The sequence below is a fragment of the Pseudophryne corroboree genome, chromosome 1 (assembly GCF_028390025.1).
Source record: "Pseudophryne corroboree isolate aPseCor3 chromosome 1, aPseCor3.hap2, whole genome shotgun sequence".
Taxonomy (NCBI): domain Eukaryota; kingdom Metazoa; phylum Chordata; class Amphibia; order Anura; family Myobatrachidae; genus Pseudophryne; species Pseudophryne corroboree.
In genome coordinates, this window is record NC_086444.1 from 825,133,127 (window position 1) to 825,150,631 (window position 17,505).

Below are 17,505 nucleotides of genomic sequence, written 5' to 3' on the forward strand. Positions count from 1 at the left end.
AAATTCTTCCCCCGCTTCCTCTGAGTCCACCGCATGACGCTGGGGCTCCACAGGTGGAGCCAGGTGCGGTGGGGGCGCGTCTCGGGAACTTCAGCGACCAGTGGGCTCGCTCACAGGTGGATCCCTGGGTTCTGCAAGTAGTATCACAGGGATACAAGCTGGAGTTCGAGGCGACTCACCCTCGCCGTTACCTCAAATCAGCCTTGCCTGCTGCCCTCGAGGAGAGGTAGTACTGGCGGCAATTCACAAGCTGTACTTCCAGCAGGTGATAATCAAGGTACCCCTCCTTCAACAAGGCCGGGGTTCCTATTCCACAATGTTTGTGGTACCGAAACCAGACGGTTCGGTGAGACCCATTCTAAAATTGAAATCCTTGAACACTTTTATATACGAAGGTTCAAGTTCAAAATGGAATCGCTCAGGGCGGTTATTGCAAGCCTGGACGAAGGGGATTACATGGTATCACTGGACATCAAGGATGCTTACCTGCATGTCCCCATTTACCCTCCTCACCAGGAGTACCTCAAAATTGTGGTACAGGACTGTCATTACCAATTCCAGACGTTGCCGTTGGTCTGTCCCCGGCACCGAGGGTATTTACCAAGGTAATGGCCGAAATGATGATACTCCTTCGAAAAAAGGGAGTTATAATTATCCCGTACTTGGACGATCTCCTTATAAAGGCGAGGTCCAGGGAGCAGTTGTTCGTCGGAGTAGCACTATCTCGGGAAGTGCTACAACAGCACGGCTGGATTCTGAATAGTCCAAAGTCGCAGCTGGTTCCTACGACGCGTCTACTGTTCCTGGGTATGGTTCTGGACACAGAACAGGTAAAATGGTTTCTCCAGGAGGAGAAGGCCAAGGAGTTGTCATCTCTAGTCAGAGACCTCCTAATACAAATACAGGTGTCGGTGCATCAATGCACGCGAGTCCTGGGAAAGATGGTAGCTTCTTACGAAGAAATTCCATTCGGCAGGTTGGATCTTCCAGTGGGATCTGTTGGACAAGTGGTCCGGGTCGCATCTTCAGATGCATCGGCTGATAACCCTGTCCCCAAGTGCCAGGGTGTCGCTGTTGTGGTGGCTGCAGAGTGCTCATCTTCTAGAGGGCCGCAGATTCGGCATACAGGACTGGGTCCTGGTGACCATGGATGCCAGCCTTCGAGGCTGGGGGGCAGTCACACAGGGAAGAAACTTCCAAGGACTATGGTCAAGTCAGGAGACTTCCCTACACATAAATATTCTGTGACTAAGGGCCATTCACAATGCCCTAAGTCAGGCTAGACCCCTGCTTCAACACCAGCCGGTGCTGATCCAGTCAGACAACATCACGGCGGTCGCCCATGTAAACCAGCAGGGCGGCACAAGAAGCAGGATGGTGATGGCAGAAGCAACAAGGATTTTCCGATGGGCGGAAAATCATGGGTTAGCACTGTCAGCAGTGTTCATTCCCGGAGTGGACAACTGGGAAGCAGACTTTCTCAGCAGGCACGACCTCCACCCGGGAGAGTGGGGACTTCATCCAGAAGTCTTCAAAATGATTGTACACCATTGGGAAAGGCCACAGGTGGACATGATGGCGTCCCGCCTCAACAAAAAGCTAAAAAGATATTGCGCCAGGTCAAGGGACCCTCAGGCGATAGCTGTGGACGCTCTGGTAACACCGTGGGTGTACCAGTCGGTGTATGTGTTCCTTCGTTTGCCTCTCATACCCAAGGTACTGAGAATACTAAGACAGAGAGGAGTAAGAACTATACTCGTGGTTTCGGATTGGCCAAGAAGAGCCAACTTCAAGAAATGATCTCAGAGGACCCATGGTCTCTGCCGCTCAGACAGACCTGCTGCAGCAGGGGCCCTGCCTGTTCCAAGACTTACCACGGCTGTGTTTGACGGCATGGCGGTTGAACACCGGATCCTAAAGGAAAAAGGCATTCCGGAGGAAGTCATTCCTACGCTGATTGAGGCTAGGAAAGATGTGATCGAAAAACACTGCATATGGCAAAAATATGTTGCTTGGTGTGAGGCCAGGAAGGCCCCAACGGAGGAATTTCAACTGGGTCGATTTCTGCAATTCCTACAGTCAGGAGTGACTACGGGCCTAAAATTGGGTTCCATTAAGGTCCAGATTTCGGCTCTGTACATTTTCTTCCAAAATGAACTGGCTTCACTGCCTGAAGTTCAGACTTTTGTTAAGGGAGTGCTGCATATTCAGCCCCCGTTGTGCCTCTAGTGGCACCGTGGGATCTCAACGTGGTGTTGGATTTCCTGAAGTCGCATTGGGTTGAGCCACTTAAATCCGTAGAGCTAAAATACCTCACGTGGAAAGTGGTCATGCTGTTGGCCTTGGCGTCGGCCAGGCGTGTATCAGAATTGGCGGTTTTGTCATGTAAAAGCCCTTATCTGATTTTCATATGGATAGGGCGGAATTGAGGACTCGTTCCCAATTCCTTCCTAAGGTGGTATCAGCTTTTCATGTGAACCAACCTATTGTGGTGCCTGCGGCTACGTGGGACTTTGAGGACTCCAAGTTACTGGACGTAGTCAGGGCCCTGAAAATATATGTTTCCAGGACGGCTGGAGTCAGGAAAACTGACTCGCTATTAATCCTGTATGCACCCAACAAGCTGGGTGCTCCTGCTTCTAAGCCGACTATTGCTCGCTGGATCTGTAGCATGATTCAACTTGCACATTCTGCGGCTGGACTGCCGCACCCTAAATCTGTAAAAGCCCATTCCACGAGGAAAGTGGGCTCTTCTTGGGCGGCTGCCCGAGGGGTCTCGGCTTTACAACTTTGCCGAGCTGTTACTTGGTCGGGTTCAAACATTTTTGCAAAAGTCTACAAGTTTGATACCCTGGCTGAGGAGGACCTAGAGTTCGCTCATTCGGTGCTGCAGAGTCATCCGCACTCTCCCGCCCGTTTGGGAGCTTTGGTATAATCCCCATGGTCCTTACGGAGTTCCCAGCATCCACTAGGACGTCAGAGAAAATAAGATTTTACTCAGCGGTAAATCTATTTCTCGTAGTCCGTAGTGGATGCTGGGCGCCTGTCCCAAGTGCGGATTGTCTGCAATACTTGTATATAGTTATTGCCTAACTAAAGGGTTATTGTTATGAGCCATCTGTTACTGAGGCTCAGTTATATTTCATACTGTTAACTGGGTATAATATCACGAGTTATACGGTGTGATTGGTGTGGCTGGTATGAGTCTTACCCGGGCTTCCAAATCCTTTCCTTATTGTGTTAGCTCTTCCGGGCACAGTATCCTAACTGAGGTCTGGAGGAGGGTCATAGAGGGAGGAGCCAGTGCACACCAGGTAGTCCTAAAGCTTTCTTTAGTTGTGCCCAGTCTCCTGCGGAGCCGCTATTCCCCATGGTCCTTACGGAGTTCCCAGCATCCACTACGGACTACGAGAAATAGATTTACCGGTGAGTAAAATCTTATTTTCTCTTACATCCTAGAGGATGCTGGGGACTCTGTAAGGACCATGGGGATAGACGGGCTCCGCAGGAGACATGGGCACTTTAAGAAAGACTTTAGATCTGGGTGTGCACTGGCTCCTCCCTCTATGCCCCTCCTCCAGACCTCAGTTAGATACTGTGCCCAGAGGAGATGGGTGCACTACAGGGAGCTCTCCTGAGCTTCCTGACAGAAAATATATTTGTTAGGTTTTTTATTTTCAGGGAGCCTGCTGGCAACAGACTCCCTGCATCGAGGGACTGAGGGGAGAGAAGCAGATCTACTTCTGTGAGTTTCAAGGCTCTGCTTCTTAGGCTACTGGACACCATTCGCTCCAGAGGGATCGGTACGCAGGTCTCACCCTCGCCGTCCGTCCCAGAGCCGCGCCGCCGTCCCCCTCGCAGACCCGGAAGATAGAAGCTGGGTGAGTATGAGAAGAAAAGAAGACTTCAGAGGCGGCAGAAGACTTCATGATTTTCACTGAGGTAACGCACAGCAGTAAAGCTGTGCGCCATTGCTCCCATACACCTCACACACGGCAGTCACTGTAAGGGTGCAGGGCACAGGGGGGGCGCCCTGGGCAGCATATAGACCTCTTTTTGTCACAAATAAATATATATACAGCTCGGCACTGTATATATGTGTATGTATGTGTGTGTGTGAGTATATATGTATATATATATATATATATATATATATATATGTATGTGTGTATGTATGTGTATATATATATATATATATATATATATATATATATATAGTGTGTGTGTGTATGTGTATATATATATATATATATATATATGTGTGTGTATGTGTGTATATATATATATATATATATATATATATATATATATATATATATATGTATATATGTATGTGTGTATATATGTATGTGTGTATATATATATAATCCCCCGACAAATTTTACTGTTTTAAGCGGGACAGAAGCCCGCCGCCGAGGGGGCGGGGCTTCTCCCTCAGCACTCACCAGCGCCATTTTCTCCACAGCACCGCTGAGAGGAAGCTCCCCGGACTCTCCCCTGCTTATACCACGGTAGAAAGAGGGTTTTAAAGAAGAGGGGGGGCACATAATTAGGCGCATATTGTATATATAAAACAGCGCTATCTGGGTAAACAAAAAATTATTGTGTTTTTTTCCCCCGGGTCATATAGCGCTGGGGTGTGTGCTGGCATACTCTCTCTCTCTGTCTCTCCAAAGGGCCTTGTGGGGGAACTGTCTTCAGATAAGAGGATTCCCTGAGTGTGTGGTGTGTCGGTACGCGTGTGTCGACATGTCTGAGGTAGAAGGCTTTCAGGAGGAGGTGAAAATTAATGTGGTGTCTCAGTCGATAACGCCGACACCTGACTGGATGGATATGTGGAATGTTTTAAGTGCTAATGTAAACTTATTGCACAAAAGATTAGACAAAGCTGAAGCTAGGGAACAGTCAGGGAGTCAACCCATGCCTGTCCCTATGTCGCAGGGGTCTCAAAAGCGCCCACTATCCCAAATAGTTGACACAGATACCGACACGGATTCTGACTCCAGTGTCGACTACGATGATGCAAAGTTACAGCCAAAATTGGCTAAATGTATTCGATATATGATTATTGCAATAAAAGATGTTTTGCACATCACAGAGGAACCCCCTGTCCCTGACACGAGGGTACACATGTATCAGGGAAAGAAACCTGAGGTAACCTTTCCCCCCTCACATGAGTTGAATGAATTATGTGAAAAAGCTTGGGAATCTCCAGACAAAAAACTGCAGATTCCCAAAAGGATTCTTATGGCGTATCCTTTCCCGCCAACGGACAGGATACGGTGGGAATCCTCCCCTAGGGTGGACAAAGCATTGACACGCTTATCCAAGAAGGTAGCGCTGCCATCCCAGGATACGGCTACCCTCAGGGATCCTGCTGACCGCAAGCAGGAGGTTACCCTAAAGTCCATTTACACACATTCTGGTACCTTACTCAGACCGGCAATTGCGTCGGCCTGGGTTTGTAGCGCTGTAGCAGCATGGACAGAAACCTTATCAGCGGAGATTGAGAACCTAGATAAGGATACCATTTTATTGACCCTAGGGCATATAAAAGATGCTGTCCTATATATGAGAGATGCTCAAAGAAACATTAGTCTACTGGGTTCTAGAATCAACGCTATGTCAATTTCTGCTAGGCGAGTCCTATGGACCCGGCAATGGACAGGTGATGCCGACTCAAAGAGGCATATGGAGGTTTTACCTTACAAGGGTGAGGAATTGTTTGGAGAAGGTCTCTCGGACCTGGTCTTTACAGCTACAGCTGGTAAATCTAATTTTTTGCCTTATATTCCCTCACAGCCTAAGAAAGCACCACATTATCAAATGCAGTCCTTTCGATCAAAGAGAAACAAGAAAGTACGAGGTGCGTCCTTTCTTGCCAGAGGTAAGGGCAGAGGAAAAAAGCTGCACAACACAGCTATTTCCCAGGAACAGAAGTCCTCCCCGGCCTCTACAAAATCCACCGCATGACGCTGGGGCTCCGCTAAGGGAGTCCGCCCCAGTGGGGGCACGTCTTCGAATTTTCAGCAACATCTGGGTTCACTCACAGGTGGATCCCTGGACAATAGAAATTGTTTCTCAGGGTTACAAGCTGGAATTCGAAGAGGTGCCTCCTTGCCGGTTTTTCAAATCGGTTCTACCATCTTCTCCCCAGGAAAGGGAGATAGTGTTAAATGCAATTCACAAATTGTATCTTCAACAGGTGGTGGTCAAGGTTCCCCTGCTTCAACAAGGAAGGGGATATTACTCGACCCTGTTTGTAGTCCCGAAACCGGACGTTCGGTCAGACCTATATTAAATTTAAAATCCCTGAACCTATACTTGAAAAGGTTCAAGTTCAAGATGGAATCGCTAAGAGCGGTCATTGACAGCCTGGAAGGGGGGGATTTTATGGTATCTCTGGACATAAAGGATGCATACCATCATGTTCCCATTTATCCACCTCATCAGGCGTACCTAAGATTTGCGGTACAGGATTGTCATTACCAATTTCAGACGTTGCCGTTTGGTCTCTCCACGGCCCCGAGAATTTTCACCAAGGTAATGGCGGAAATGATGGTGTTCCTGCGAAAGCAAGGTGTCACAATTATCCCGTACTTGGACGATCTCCTCATAAAAGCGAGATCAAGAGAGCAGTTGCTGAACAACGTATCACTTTCACTGAAGGTGTTACAGCAACACGGCTGGATTCTCAATATCCCGAAGTCGCAGTTGGTTCCTACGACTCGTCTGACTTTCTTGGGCATGATTCTGGATACGGACCAGAAAAGAGTTTATCTACCGATAGAAAAGACCCAGGAACTCATGACTCTGGTCAGGAACCTATTGAAACCAAAACAGGTGTCAGTACATCACTGCACTCGAGTCCTGGGAAAGATGGTGGCATCATACGAGGCCATTACCTTCGGCAGGTTCCATGCGAGGACCTTCCAATGGGACCTACTGGACAAGTGGTCCGGGTCTCATCTACAGATTCATCAGATGATCCGCCTGTCCCCCAGGGCCAGGGTATCTCTCCTGTGGTGGCTGCAGAGTGCTCACCTTCTAGAGGGCCGCAGGTTCGGCATTCAGGACTGGATCCTGGTGACCACGGACGCGAGCCTCCGAGGTTGGGAAGCAGTCACACTGGGAAGAAATTTCCAAGGTCTTTGGTCAAGTCAAGAGACTTGTCTTCACATCAACATCCTGGAACTGAGGGCCGTATACAACGCCCTACGTCAAGCGGAGACCTTACTTCGCGACCAACCGGTTCTGATCCAGTCAGACAACGTCACCGCAGTAGCTCATGTAAACCGCCATGGTGGAACAAGGAGCAGAGTGGCGATGCCGGAAACCACCAGAATTCTTCGCTGGGCGGAGAATCATGTAAGCGCACTGTCAGCAGTGTTCATTCCGGGAGTGGACAACTGGGAAGCAGACTGGCATCCAGCAGAGTGGGGACTTCATCAGGAAGTCTTCGCACAGATTACAAGTCGGTGGGGACTGCCCCAGATAGACATGATGGCGTCCCGCTTCAACAAAAGCTAAAGAGGTATTGCGCCAAGTCAAGAGACCCTCAGGCAGTAGCTGTAGACGCCCTAGGGACACCGTGGGTGTTCCGGTCGGTTGATGTATTTCCTCCTCTTCCTCTTATACCCAAGGTGTTGAGAATAGTAAGAAAAAGAGGAGTGAGAACAATCCTCATTGTTCCAGATTGGCCACGAAGGACCTGGTATCCGGATCTGCAGGAAATGCTCACAGAAGATCCGTGGCCTCTTCATCTAAGACAGGACCTGTTGCAACAGGGGCCCTGCCTGTTCCAAGACTTACCGCGGCTGCGTTTGACGGCATGGCGGTTGAACGCCAGATCCTAGCGGAAAAGAGTATTCCGGATGAGGTCATTCCTACGCTGATAAAGGCTAGGAAGGACGTGACATCTAAACATTATCGCCGTATATGGCGAAAAATGTTTTTTTGGTGTGAGGCCAGGAATTCTCCTACGGAAGAATTCCATCTGGGCCGCTTCCTTCACTTCCTACAAACTGGAGTGAATTTGGGCCTAAAATTAAGCTCTATTAAGGTTAAGATTTCGGCCTTATCCATTTTCTTTCAAAAGGAATTGGCCTCTCTCCCTGAAGTACAAGCTTTTGTGAAGGGAGTACTGCATATTCAGCCTCCTTTTGTACCTCCGGTGGCGCCTTGGGACCTTAACGTGGTGTTAAGTTTCCTAAAGTCACACTGGTTTGAACCACTTAAAACGGTGGAGTTGAAATATCTCACTTGGAAGGTGGTCATGTTATTAGCCTTGGCTTCGACTAGGCGAGTGTTGGAATTAGCGGCTTTATCACATAAAATCCCCTATCTGGTTTTCCATATGGATAGAGCGGAATTGCGGACCCGTCCTCAATTTCTGCCAAAAGTGGTCTCATCTTTTCATATGAACCAACCTATTGTGGTGCCTGTGGCTACGCGTGACTTGGAGTATTCCGAGTCCCTTGATGTGGTCAGGGCTTTGAAAATTTACGTGGCCAGAATGGCTAGAGTCAGAAAAACAGAAGCACTGTTTGTCCTGTATGCAGCCAATAAGATTGGCGCCCCTGCTTCAAAGCAAACTATTGCTCGCTGGATCTGTAACACGATTCAGCAAGCACATTCTACGGCGGGATTGCCGTTACCTAAATCGGTCAAGGCCCATTCCACTAGGAAGGTGGGCTCTTCTTGGGCGGCTGCCCGAGGGGTCTCGGCACTACAGCTGTGCCGAGCTGCTACTTGGTCGGGTTCAAACACCTTTGCAAAGTTCTACAAGTTTGATACCCTGGCTGAGGAGGACCTCCTGTTTGCTCAATCGGTGCTGCAGAGTCATCCGCACTCTCCCGCCCGTTTGGGAGCTTTGGTATAATCCCCATGGTCCTTACGGAGTCCCCAGCATCCTCTAGGACGTAAGAGAAAATAAGATTTTAAACCTACCGGTAAATCTTTTTCTCGTAGTCCATAGAGGATGCTGGGCGCCCGTCCCAAGTGCGGACTACTTCTGCAAGACTTGTATATAGTTATTGCTTACATAAGCGTTATGTTATAGTTTTCATTGGTCTTGGACTGATGCTATGTTGTTTTCATACTGTTAACTGGGTAGTATATCACAAGTTATACGGTGCGATTGGTGTGGCTGGTATGAATCTTGCCCTTGGATTAACAAAAATCCTTTCCTCGTACTGTCCGTCTCCTCTGGGCACAGTTTCTCTAACTGAGGTCTGGAGGAGGGGCATAGAGGGAGGAGCCAGTGCACACCCAGATCTAAAGTCTTTCTTAAAGTGTCCATGTCTCCTGCGGAGCCCGTCTATCCCCATGGTCCTTGCGGAGTCCCCAGCATCCTCTACGGACTACGAGAAAAAGATTTACCGGTAGGTTTAAAATTATATATATATATATATATATATATATATATATATATATATATATATATATATATATATATATAATGTGTGTGTGTGTGTATATATGTGTGTGTATATATGTGTGTGTGTGTGTGTGTGTGTATGTATATATATATATATATATATATGAGGACCCTGGTGCACTTAGCCCACTTCAGGGTACAGAATATAGGGATAGCAATGTGTGTGAGGTACACGGAATAGGAACCACACAGTAGCTATAGGCACACAGTCACATGTGCAATGCAGAAATTATTACACACAACAATAAAACTGCACTGGACTAGTAATACTACATAAAACTATGTATTATACATAGGTCTAACAATGCACAGTAAACACTGGATGTATATCACAGGATACTTGTACTAAATATTCCTGTAGTAATGCACTTGTTCTTAACGAACACTGTCTAAAATGACATGTAGAATACTTAAGTGTACTGTAAATGCACAGCGCTGATGAGGCAGGCGGCTTTACAGAGGAGACGGTGCCCAGCAGTCCCAGGATCAGCGCAGCTCTGTGAAATGGCGCCCAAACGCTGACAGGGAGTGAGGAAGAGAGAGAGATGCAGCTCCAGGGTGGGAACATCTGCTGTAGATGGTGGCTGGGGGAGGGGCTACAGGTCAGCGCCTTATCCCCTCTGCTGGACCTCACCACCGGGTACTATGGAGCCTGTAATAAACGGATTTATTAAATCAGACCTGTGCTCCTTGCCCTGGTGGATATAGTGGGGTCCCTATACGGCCACAGTGTCCACGCCAGCGGCGCGGTCCATCTCCGGAGACCACGTCCCGGATTGCGATTTCAGTGGGTCCCAGCTGGGGGACCCTCTTGCCTCCTCCCAGCAGCGGTGTGTGTGTCTGAGAAGACCGGATCGCCTCCGCTGTAAGTACCTGCAACAAGGGCGCGGGAGTATACAGCGCCGCTGGGGAAGGTGAGGGAGCCGCAGCACGATATGTCAGGAAGATGTATAGCATCAAATGCCTATTGCTGCGGCCCTTGAAGTCTTCTTTCTTCTCAGAAAAGCTCTTTTCAGGGCTGCCTAACGCAGCCCACCCTGTTAGCTGCCTGCACTGCAAGCACCAACTTACAAACTGAGCTCCAGTGCCTGGAGGCGGGGATATAGAGGAGGCGGTGCAGTGCATCCTGGGAACAGTCAAAGCTTTAGCCTGTTGGTGCCTCGGATCAAGATCCAACTCTACACCCCGATGTTATTCTCTGTGGAATACCAGTGTATCCCACTGCAGAAAAACACTTTACTGACTTAACAATACTGAAAAAATATGATTTGGCATAAAACTACTTTATATTCTGATGGTAACTAGAGGCATGAGTAATCATTAAAGTTGTAGAAGGGATTGTGCATACCTCGGAACTTTCCTGCTATTGGCACTGTCCCACCCATGGGCCGCAGTGTCCTGTGGACAGGGAGGCTGGTGGAGCACATGATCACTGCTGCTCTGCGAAGCAGCGGGTGATCCCTGAATAGATGCCATGCGCACGCCATCTAAACAGTGCAAGGCGATGAGCTCGGGGAGCACTGGGCATACACTCAAAATGCCAAAAACAGGGTAGTGCTGCGAGGACATATATCTTGTCATATGCAAGAATAGCAGCAGCCTCTCTATTACTTACACACTGGGACAGGTCTATGGAGGATTCTCTGTTTGTGTCTCTCTCTCCAATCCCGAATGCTCTTGTCGGATAACACCTCAATCTAACCTGCTGTGTATGGGAGGGGTATGGGGAGTAGGGATTTGGGGGAGGGGGGAGAGAAGCTGGGCCCCCTGGGTCACTTACTGCTCTCTCCTCCCTCCTATCTCTCCTTTGGTTGGGGAGCTCCTATGCCTGCTCATGAAATCTGATACTCCTGTGCTTGAACTGCACGCTGTCCTGCTCTGCACTGTACACTGTCCTTTTACTTTCTGGCTGCCAGGTTCTTCCTCCTCCTGCTGCTGTACAAGAGAAAGAGCTGGTGATGTCCGTGTGCTCTGGCCGGGATGCCTGACTGAGGGGGACCCGGGGTACAGTTTCCCCTGCGGAACCCCCCCCTCCCCCCCTAACTTCCCCCTACTCCCTTTAATCCGGCTCTTAACACCGTAAACTTCTATAGGGAATGATGGCAGAGCAGGATCGAATGAGCGATGATGCTGGATTCTGCTAGTATTTCCCATTTCTCTCCTTTCTTGCATCCACACAGTTCTGGCACAAGTTGTTTTGGATAGCCTTTAGATTGTAAACTCCTGCGAATTGAGACATCTGCTCATCCTGTTAAGTTTATGTTGAAATGAGATTTGCTTGTATTTGTTTCCCACCATAGCATAGTGAGTAGCAATATGAGTTTGCGTTTACACTTTCCTCATGTCAGCATTGTAATCCAGGTGTAATGTAATCCTCTTTTTTTTTTTTCTTATATAGACTATTCCTGTCCTCAAGGTCTTGACTCAGGGAAGTTCCTGTGGCTGCTCTCCGGCTGAGGTACTTCGGATGGAGAGGATTATTCTGGACAAACTGAACTGGGACCTCCACACGGCTACACCTTTGGATTTCCTTCACATTGTAAATATGCTGTAATTGGAGAGATTTTCAATGGGAGGGTTTGTGTAGAAGTAAAGGGGACATGACTTTCTAAATAAGTTCTTCCCAGTGAAGCTGATACAAAGTGACAAATATGGCATCCTTCTAAGATGCATATTTAGTATGACTCCCTGGTATTGAAGAGGTTAATGTACTGTAATTGACGCTATGCTGTGTTGTGGATCACGTTGGGAGCCGGAGGATTCTATGAAGATCCGTTCATTCATGGCACAGCTGACTGTGTTAAGGGGGGTACTCACGGAGCGATCGCTGCTTAAAAGCTAAGCAATCTGACTAGATTGTTTAGCTTTTAAGCAGCGATCACTCCGTGTGTACCCCTCACAGCGATAGCGATGCACAGCCCCGCGCATCGCTATCGCTGGTGCTAGATTGGCCTGCATGCAGGCCAATCTATCAGGTCGCTCACTTCACCCGCTGGGTGAAATGAGCGGCCCCCCCCATCTCCCCCCGCACGTTCAGCACACATCGCGTTGTGCTGTGCGGGGGGAGAGATGTGTGCTAAACGGTTCACTCAGCACACGTGTCCCCAAATCGGGCCTTTAGGCTGGGCCACCAAGTAATAACATGCTGCTGTTCAGTTTTCTGCAAGTATAAATGAAGAAAATAATTAGAATATTTAAGGTTCCTTTTTTTTTTTTCATATCATATTTATAACAAATGTACATGTTGCATCTCTTTAAAGCTGAAGTTGGCTTCAGAGTTTTTGTATCTTTAGGCATTATTCACTATCTAGAATATGGAGAGAGGCTAAAGGGTCTATTAATAAAGCAGTGAAAAGAGTGGAGAAGTGAGCCTGTGTGGAAGTTGCCCACGGCAACCAACGAATCATGAATATACCCCTGCTTCATGAATAGACCCCTAAGCATGATAAAATATCTGATTAGTCACCTGTTAGAATGGGAAATTCCTGATCTCTGAGAGAGAGTGCTGCAACCTAACAGTTCTGAGTGTAATCCCGCATCTTACACGAGGACACAATGCAGTGCACCATTCAGTCATGTTAAGGCGTATTATTATCTAGAATGGTGAGGAACCACTCATCTAATCGGGAATATTCCAGGTACATAAGTTCCCTTTTTCAACAGACTGGCTGATTAACTTAGTATTGGAATCTGTTTACAGATACAGCATTGTAACATTACATTTTAGATACTAATTTGTATCTCTCTGTAACAGTTCCATGCCATGGCAATGACCACCAGCCCTCAGTTGTTAGACAGGATGCCAGAGATAAACTCATCGCAACATGTGGCTCTGCTAGCCCACCAGCTTCTTCAATGTGTTGCCTCTCACCAACTCCTGCAGTTCAAGGGCTCAATGCTGGCACTGGCTGTCCTCAGCCTAAACATGGAAAACCTGGTTCCTGATTGGCTCGCTCTTACCATCAAGTTGCTTCAGTCTGCACAGGTCAGTAGTGAATTCTGAGTCTTAAACCTTGGCCTTGAGCAGAATACGAAGTACGAAGTCATGGCCTTGTATGGGGGTTTCATTAAGGACGCAGAACACTGTGCTGCAGCTGGGCTTTTCAAATCATTCTTCGAGCACCCTGTCATATGAGAGGTCACAAGTTGATTTTCAACACCAGCACTTTTAGATAAAGTTGAGGGAATGTTAATAAACAGTCTGTGTGGGATTTACCGCTCAATGTATACATACCTTATGGCATAGGATGATATTGTCACACTTGCTGCTCTGTGGTATTGTTGTCACTGCTTATACTTGTCCTCTTTGTTACAGATGGATAGCTCCCAGCTGTTCCTCTGTCGGGAAGAGGCAGCACGGCACCTTTCACCTCTGCAGGCTTCCTTGCCTCCCAACGCTGTATACGTCTACAGTCCTCTCAAGCAGACACTGGTGACCTGCAACAGAGGAGCGTACCAATTCCGTCCCTCCCCTGTCCCAGGCCCAGTAGTCCACAGCCAGGGCAAAAGCAAACCAGGAGCTATTATGAAGGGAACAGCTTTCTTCTACCAGCGGCTGGCAGCTCCAGCTGCCTGCAAGCATGCCTCCACCAAGCGAAAAGTGGAGCAGATGGAAGTTGACGACTTCTATGATGGGATCAAGAGGCTGTACAATGAAGATAGCACCATAGAGGCTGGGAGCGTGGAGATCGCTGCATGCAGTAGTGGCCTGTCTAGGCAAGAGGGCAGCATATCCCCATGTCCCCAGTTACAAGCAGTGTCTGTCATGTAATATCATCACTTCATGTTGCAAGACCGCATGCTAGATAAGATTCCTATTGACACCTTCAAATGTTGGTGGGGGTTCATCTTCCAGTGCAGTGCATTGGAGCCTCCAAAGCAGGAATGGTGCTCAAATGCTAAATGCCATGCCCTACCAGTTCTGGACAGGGGTCTACTAGCCCTGCCTGATTTCTCATGCTGCCGATTCTTGTTCCATCTGTCATTTAAATAAAAAATAAAAAAATTAAAACATAAGACAAAAAGTAAAAAATAATCAAAACGCCCAAAAAACAACAAAATTGTAGCAAAATTGTTTAACTTTACTAGTGTTGTCAGTTCCACTGTGTTTTGCTGGTGTATCTGCTGTATTTTGTGCACCTTGACATTTCTTGTGCGAGTCTGTTCTATCTTGTGTTCTACAGTTGTCCTTGAGTATTCGCTCTTATCTTGGTCAATGCTTTCAGTTTTCCTCTGCTTTCTTGGGAAAACTGACCTTACTTTAAATATTTTCCATTCCTTTAAAATTAACAGACAAAATGATAACAATACAAAGTTAAATAGAGTTGTTTAATTGTAATGCCATGTTTAAGCCTCTCAGCTTTTTAATTATGTGGGTTTTAATGATGCCTACTGTACAAATTAGAGGTGCTTGTGAGAATTCAGTTTAATTAGTTCTAGATTTCACCTCTATGCTTGTACTCTGTAGCAGTGGACCTTGCAGTGCAGTCATTGCTCTACTGGTTGTAGGCTTGGTGATGTGTATTTTTGCAGAGTCCCTATGACGTGGTATCACTCGTAGATCTGCACCCACTATTTTAATTCCATTCAAACAATAGAAAAATTAAATAAAATTCACTTTTATTTGTAGTTTTAAGAATGCATCATGCTAGACTATGGTTGGTTTTTGAAGGATGTTAGAATATCTATTCCATAAACATCGGAATTTCCTTGTTTTTCACTGGGACGGTGTTAACTAGAGTATATTAACTTTAGAAGTGTTTAAATGGTTAGCAATACCTCTTCTTTGTCCCAGCATGCCTATTTATTTTGTCTGTTAACCTGTATTTTTCATGACAACCTACCTTAGAGATCACTGCTCAGTCTGGGGCAGGCATGGCCGATGGAATCTTTACTGGTTGCAATAAAACATTGCCCTTACCTCATTGTGTCTTTCAATTTTTTTTTCCCATATGAAGTTGTGACTTGATTATGTTTTATAATTTTAAATGGCTCTTTCAAGGTATTATGGGGTCTATGTACTAATCCGTGGAGAAACTACCAACCAATCAAGCTCTTGATATTTTTTTTAAACACAGCCTATAACATGGCAGTCAGGAGCTGATTGGCTGGTATTTTATCTCTCTACAGCTTAGAGTTTACCTCAGCAGCTCTATACGTATGTGATTAAGCTCTTCTCAAACAATGTTCAATTTATGCCCACGCCTTTATTGGCTGTGCTGCCTGACCACTATGTCTAGCTCTACTTTGATTAATGTTTCAAAGAAAGCAAGCACACTGTGCACAGCCCCCAGAGTTTACCAGCAGAGTAGCAGGGAGTAACGGACGGTATCCGGTCTATAGAGCTACACTAAAAAGGTCTACAGTCAATAGGTCGACCACTAATGGTAGACATGCATTAGATCGACAGGGCCGAAAGGCATGATCATAGTTGACACACACATGGTCAAAACAAGTTTTATTTTTCTTTGCATTTTTTTCAACTTTTTCATACTTTACCATCCATGTGGACTACGATTGGGAATAGTAACCTTACCCGAAGCGCTCGCCATGCAATGGAACGTGGTACACCAATGGGGCTTTTTTGTGGCAGAAAGTGACAAAACACCCCCAAAAAAAGTCTACATTTTCTACTGGCTACCTATTCTATGTTGACTTTTTGACCCTGTTGACCTAATGCATGTCTACCACTAGTGGTCGACCTATTGACTGTAGACCTATTTAGTGTAGATCTAGTAATCCACCCGAAACAGATTATCTTGGTATCGAGCGCTATGGAGCCATAGATTAGCAAAGGAAATAGATGTAAGAAGCTATAGCTGAGGGTTAGAACAACATATACTGTATACACACTTGTTTTACTGTAGATTGCATAGATATAAGTAATTCATACTTAACAGTGGTTTGTGAATAAAATATTGTATTTAGCACACCTGCAATTCTTATTACTGTTATATGTGATCACAGGTCTCACGGACATTTCTCTGACGTCCTAGTGGATGCTGGGAACTCCGTAAGGACCATGGGGAATAGCGGGCTCCGAAGGAGGCTGGGCACTCTAGAAAGATTTCAGACTACCTGGTGTGCACTGGCTCCTCCCACTATGACCCTCCTCCAAGCCTCAGTTAGATTTCGTGCCCGGCCGAGGTTGGATGCACACTAGGGGCTCTCCTGAGCTCTTAGAAAGTAATAGTCTTAGATTTTTTTATTTTCAGTGAGACCTGCTGGCAACAGGCTCACTGCAACGAGGGACTAAGGGGAGAAGAAGCGAACTCGCCTGCTTGCAGCCGGATTGGGCTTCTTAGGCTACTGGACACCATTAGCTCCAGAGGGATCGACCGCAGGCCCAGTCCTTGGTGTTCGGTCCCGGAGCCGCGCCGCCGTCCCCCTTACAGAGCCAGAAGCAAGAAGATGGTCCGGAAAATCGGCGGCATGAAGACTCCGTCTTCACCAAGGTAGCGCACAGCACTGCAGCTGTGCGCCATTGCTCCTCTCACACACTTCACACTCCGGTCACTGAGGGTGCAGAGCGCTGGGGGGGGGGGGCGCCCTGAGGCAGCAATAAAAACACCTTGGCTGGCAAAAATACCTCAATATATAGTCCCAGGGGCTATATATGAGGTAAATATCCCTGCCAGATTCCATAAAAAAGCGGGAGAATAGGCCGTGGAAAAGGGGCGGAGCTATCTCCCTCAAGCACACTGGCGCCATTTTCCCTCACAGCTCCGATGGAGGGAAGCTCCCTAGCTCTCCCCTGCAGTTTACAACACAGAAAAGGGTTAAAAAAGAGAGGGGGGGCATTTAATTTAGGCGCAGTATACATATATAAAAAAAGCAGCTATAAGGGACATAACTCAGTCCCTGCATTATATAGCGCTCTGGTGTGTGCTGGCATACTCTCACTCTGTCCCCCCAAAGGGCTTTTGTGGGTCCTGTCCTCGTTTAGAGCATTCCCTGTGTGTCTGCGGTGTCGGTACGCTGTGTCGACATGTTGAATGAGGAGGCTTATATGGTGACGGAACAGAGGCCGATATATGTGATGTCGCCCCCTGTGGGGCCGACACCAG

General features: G+C 47.2%; 1 protein-coding gene across 2 annotated transcripts in view; it reads left to right on the plus strand.

Moving 5' to 3' along the window:
- Positions 1 to 15,358, plus strand: part of CCNI (cyclin I) — a 96,389-nt gene extending 81,031 nt beyond the window's left edge. For both annotated transcript variants that reach the window (XM_063919630.1, XM_063919624.1), the window contains 3 exons: positions 11,838 to 11,978; positions 13,194 to 13,424; positions 13,755 to 15,358. In XM_063919630.1, the coding sequence (XP_063775700.1) occupies positions 11,838 to 11,978; positions 13,194 to 13,424; positions 13,755 to 14,210 (828 nt within the window). In that variant the 3' untranslated portion in view covers positions 14,211 to 15,358. The remainder of the gene's footprint in view (positions 1 to 11,837; positions 11,979 to 13,193; positions 13,425 to 13,754) is intronic.
- The last annotated feature ends 2,147 nt before the right edge of the window (positions 15,359 to 17,505 follow it).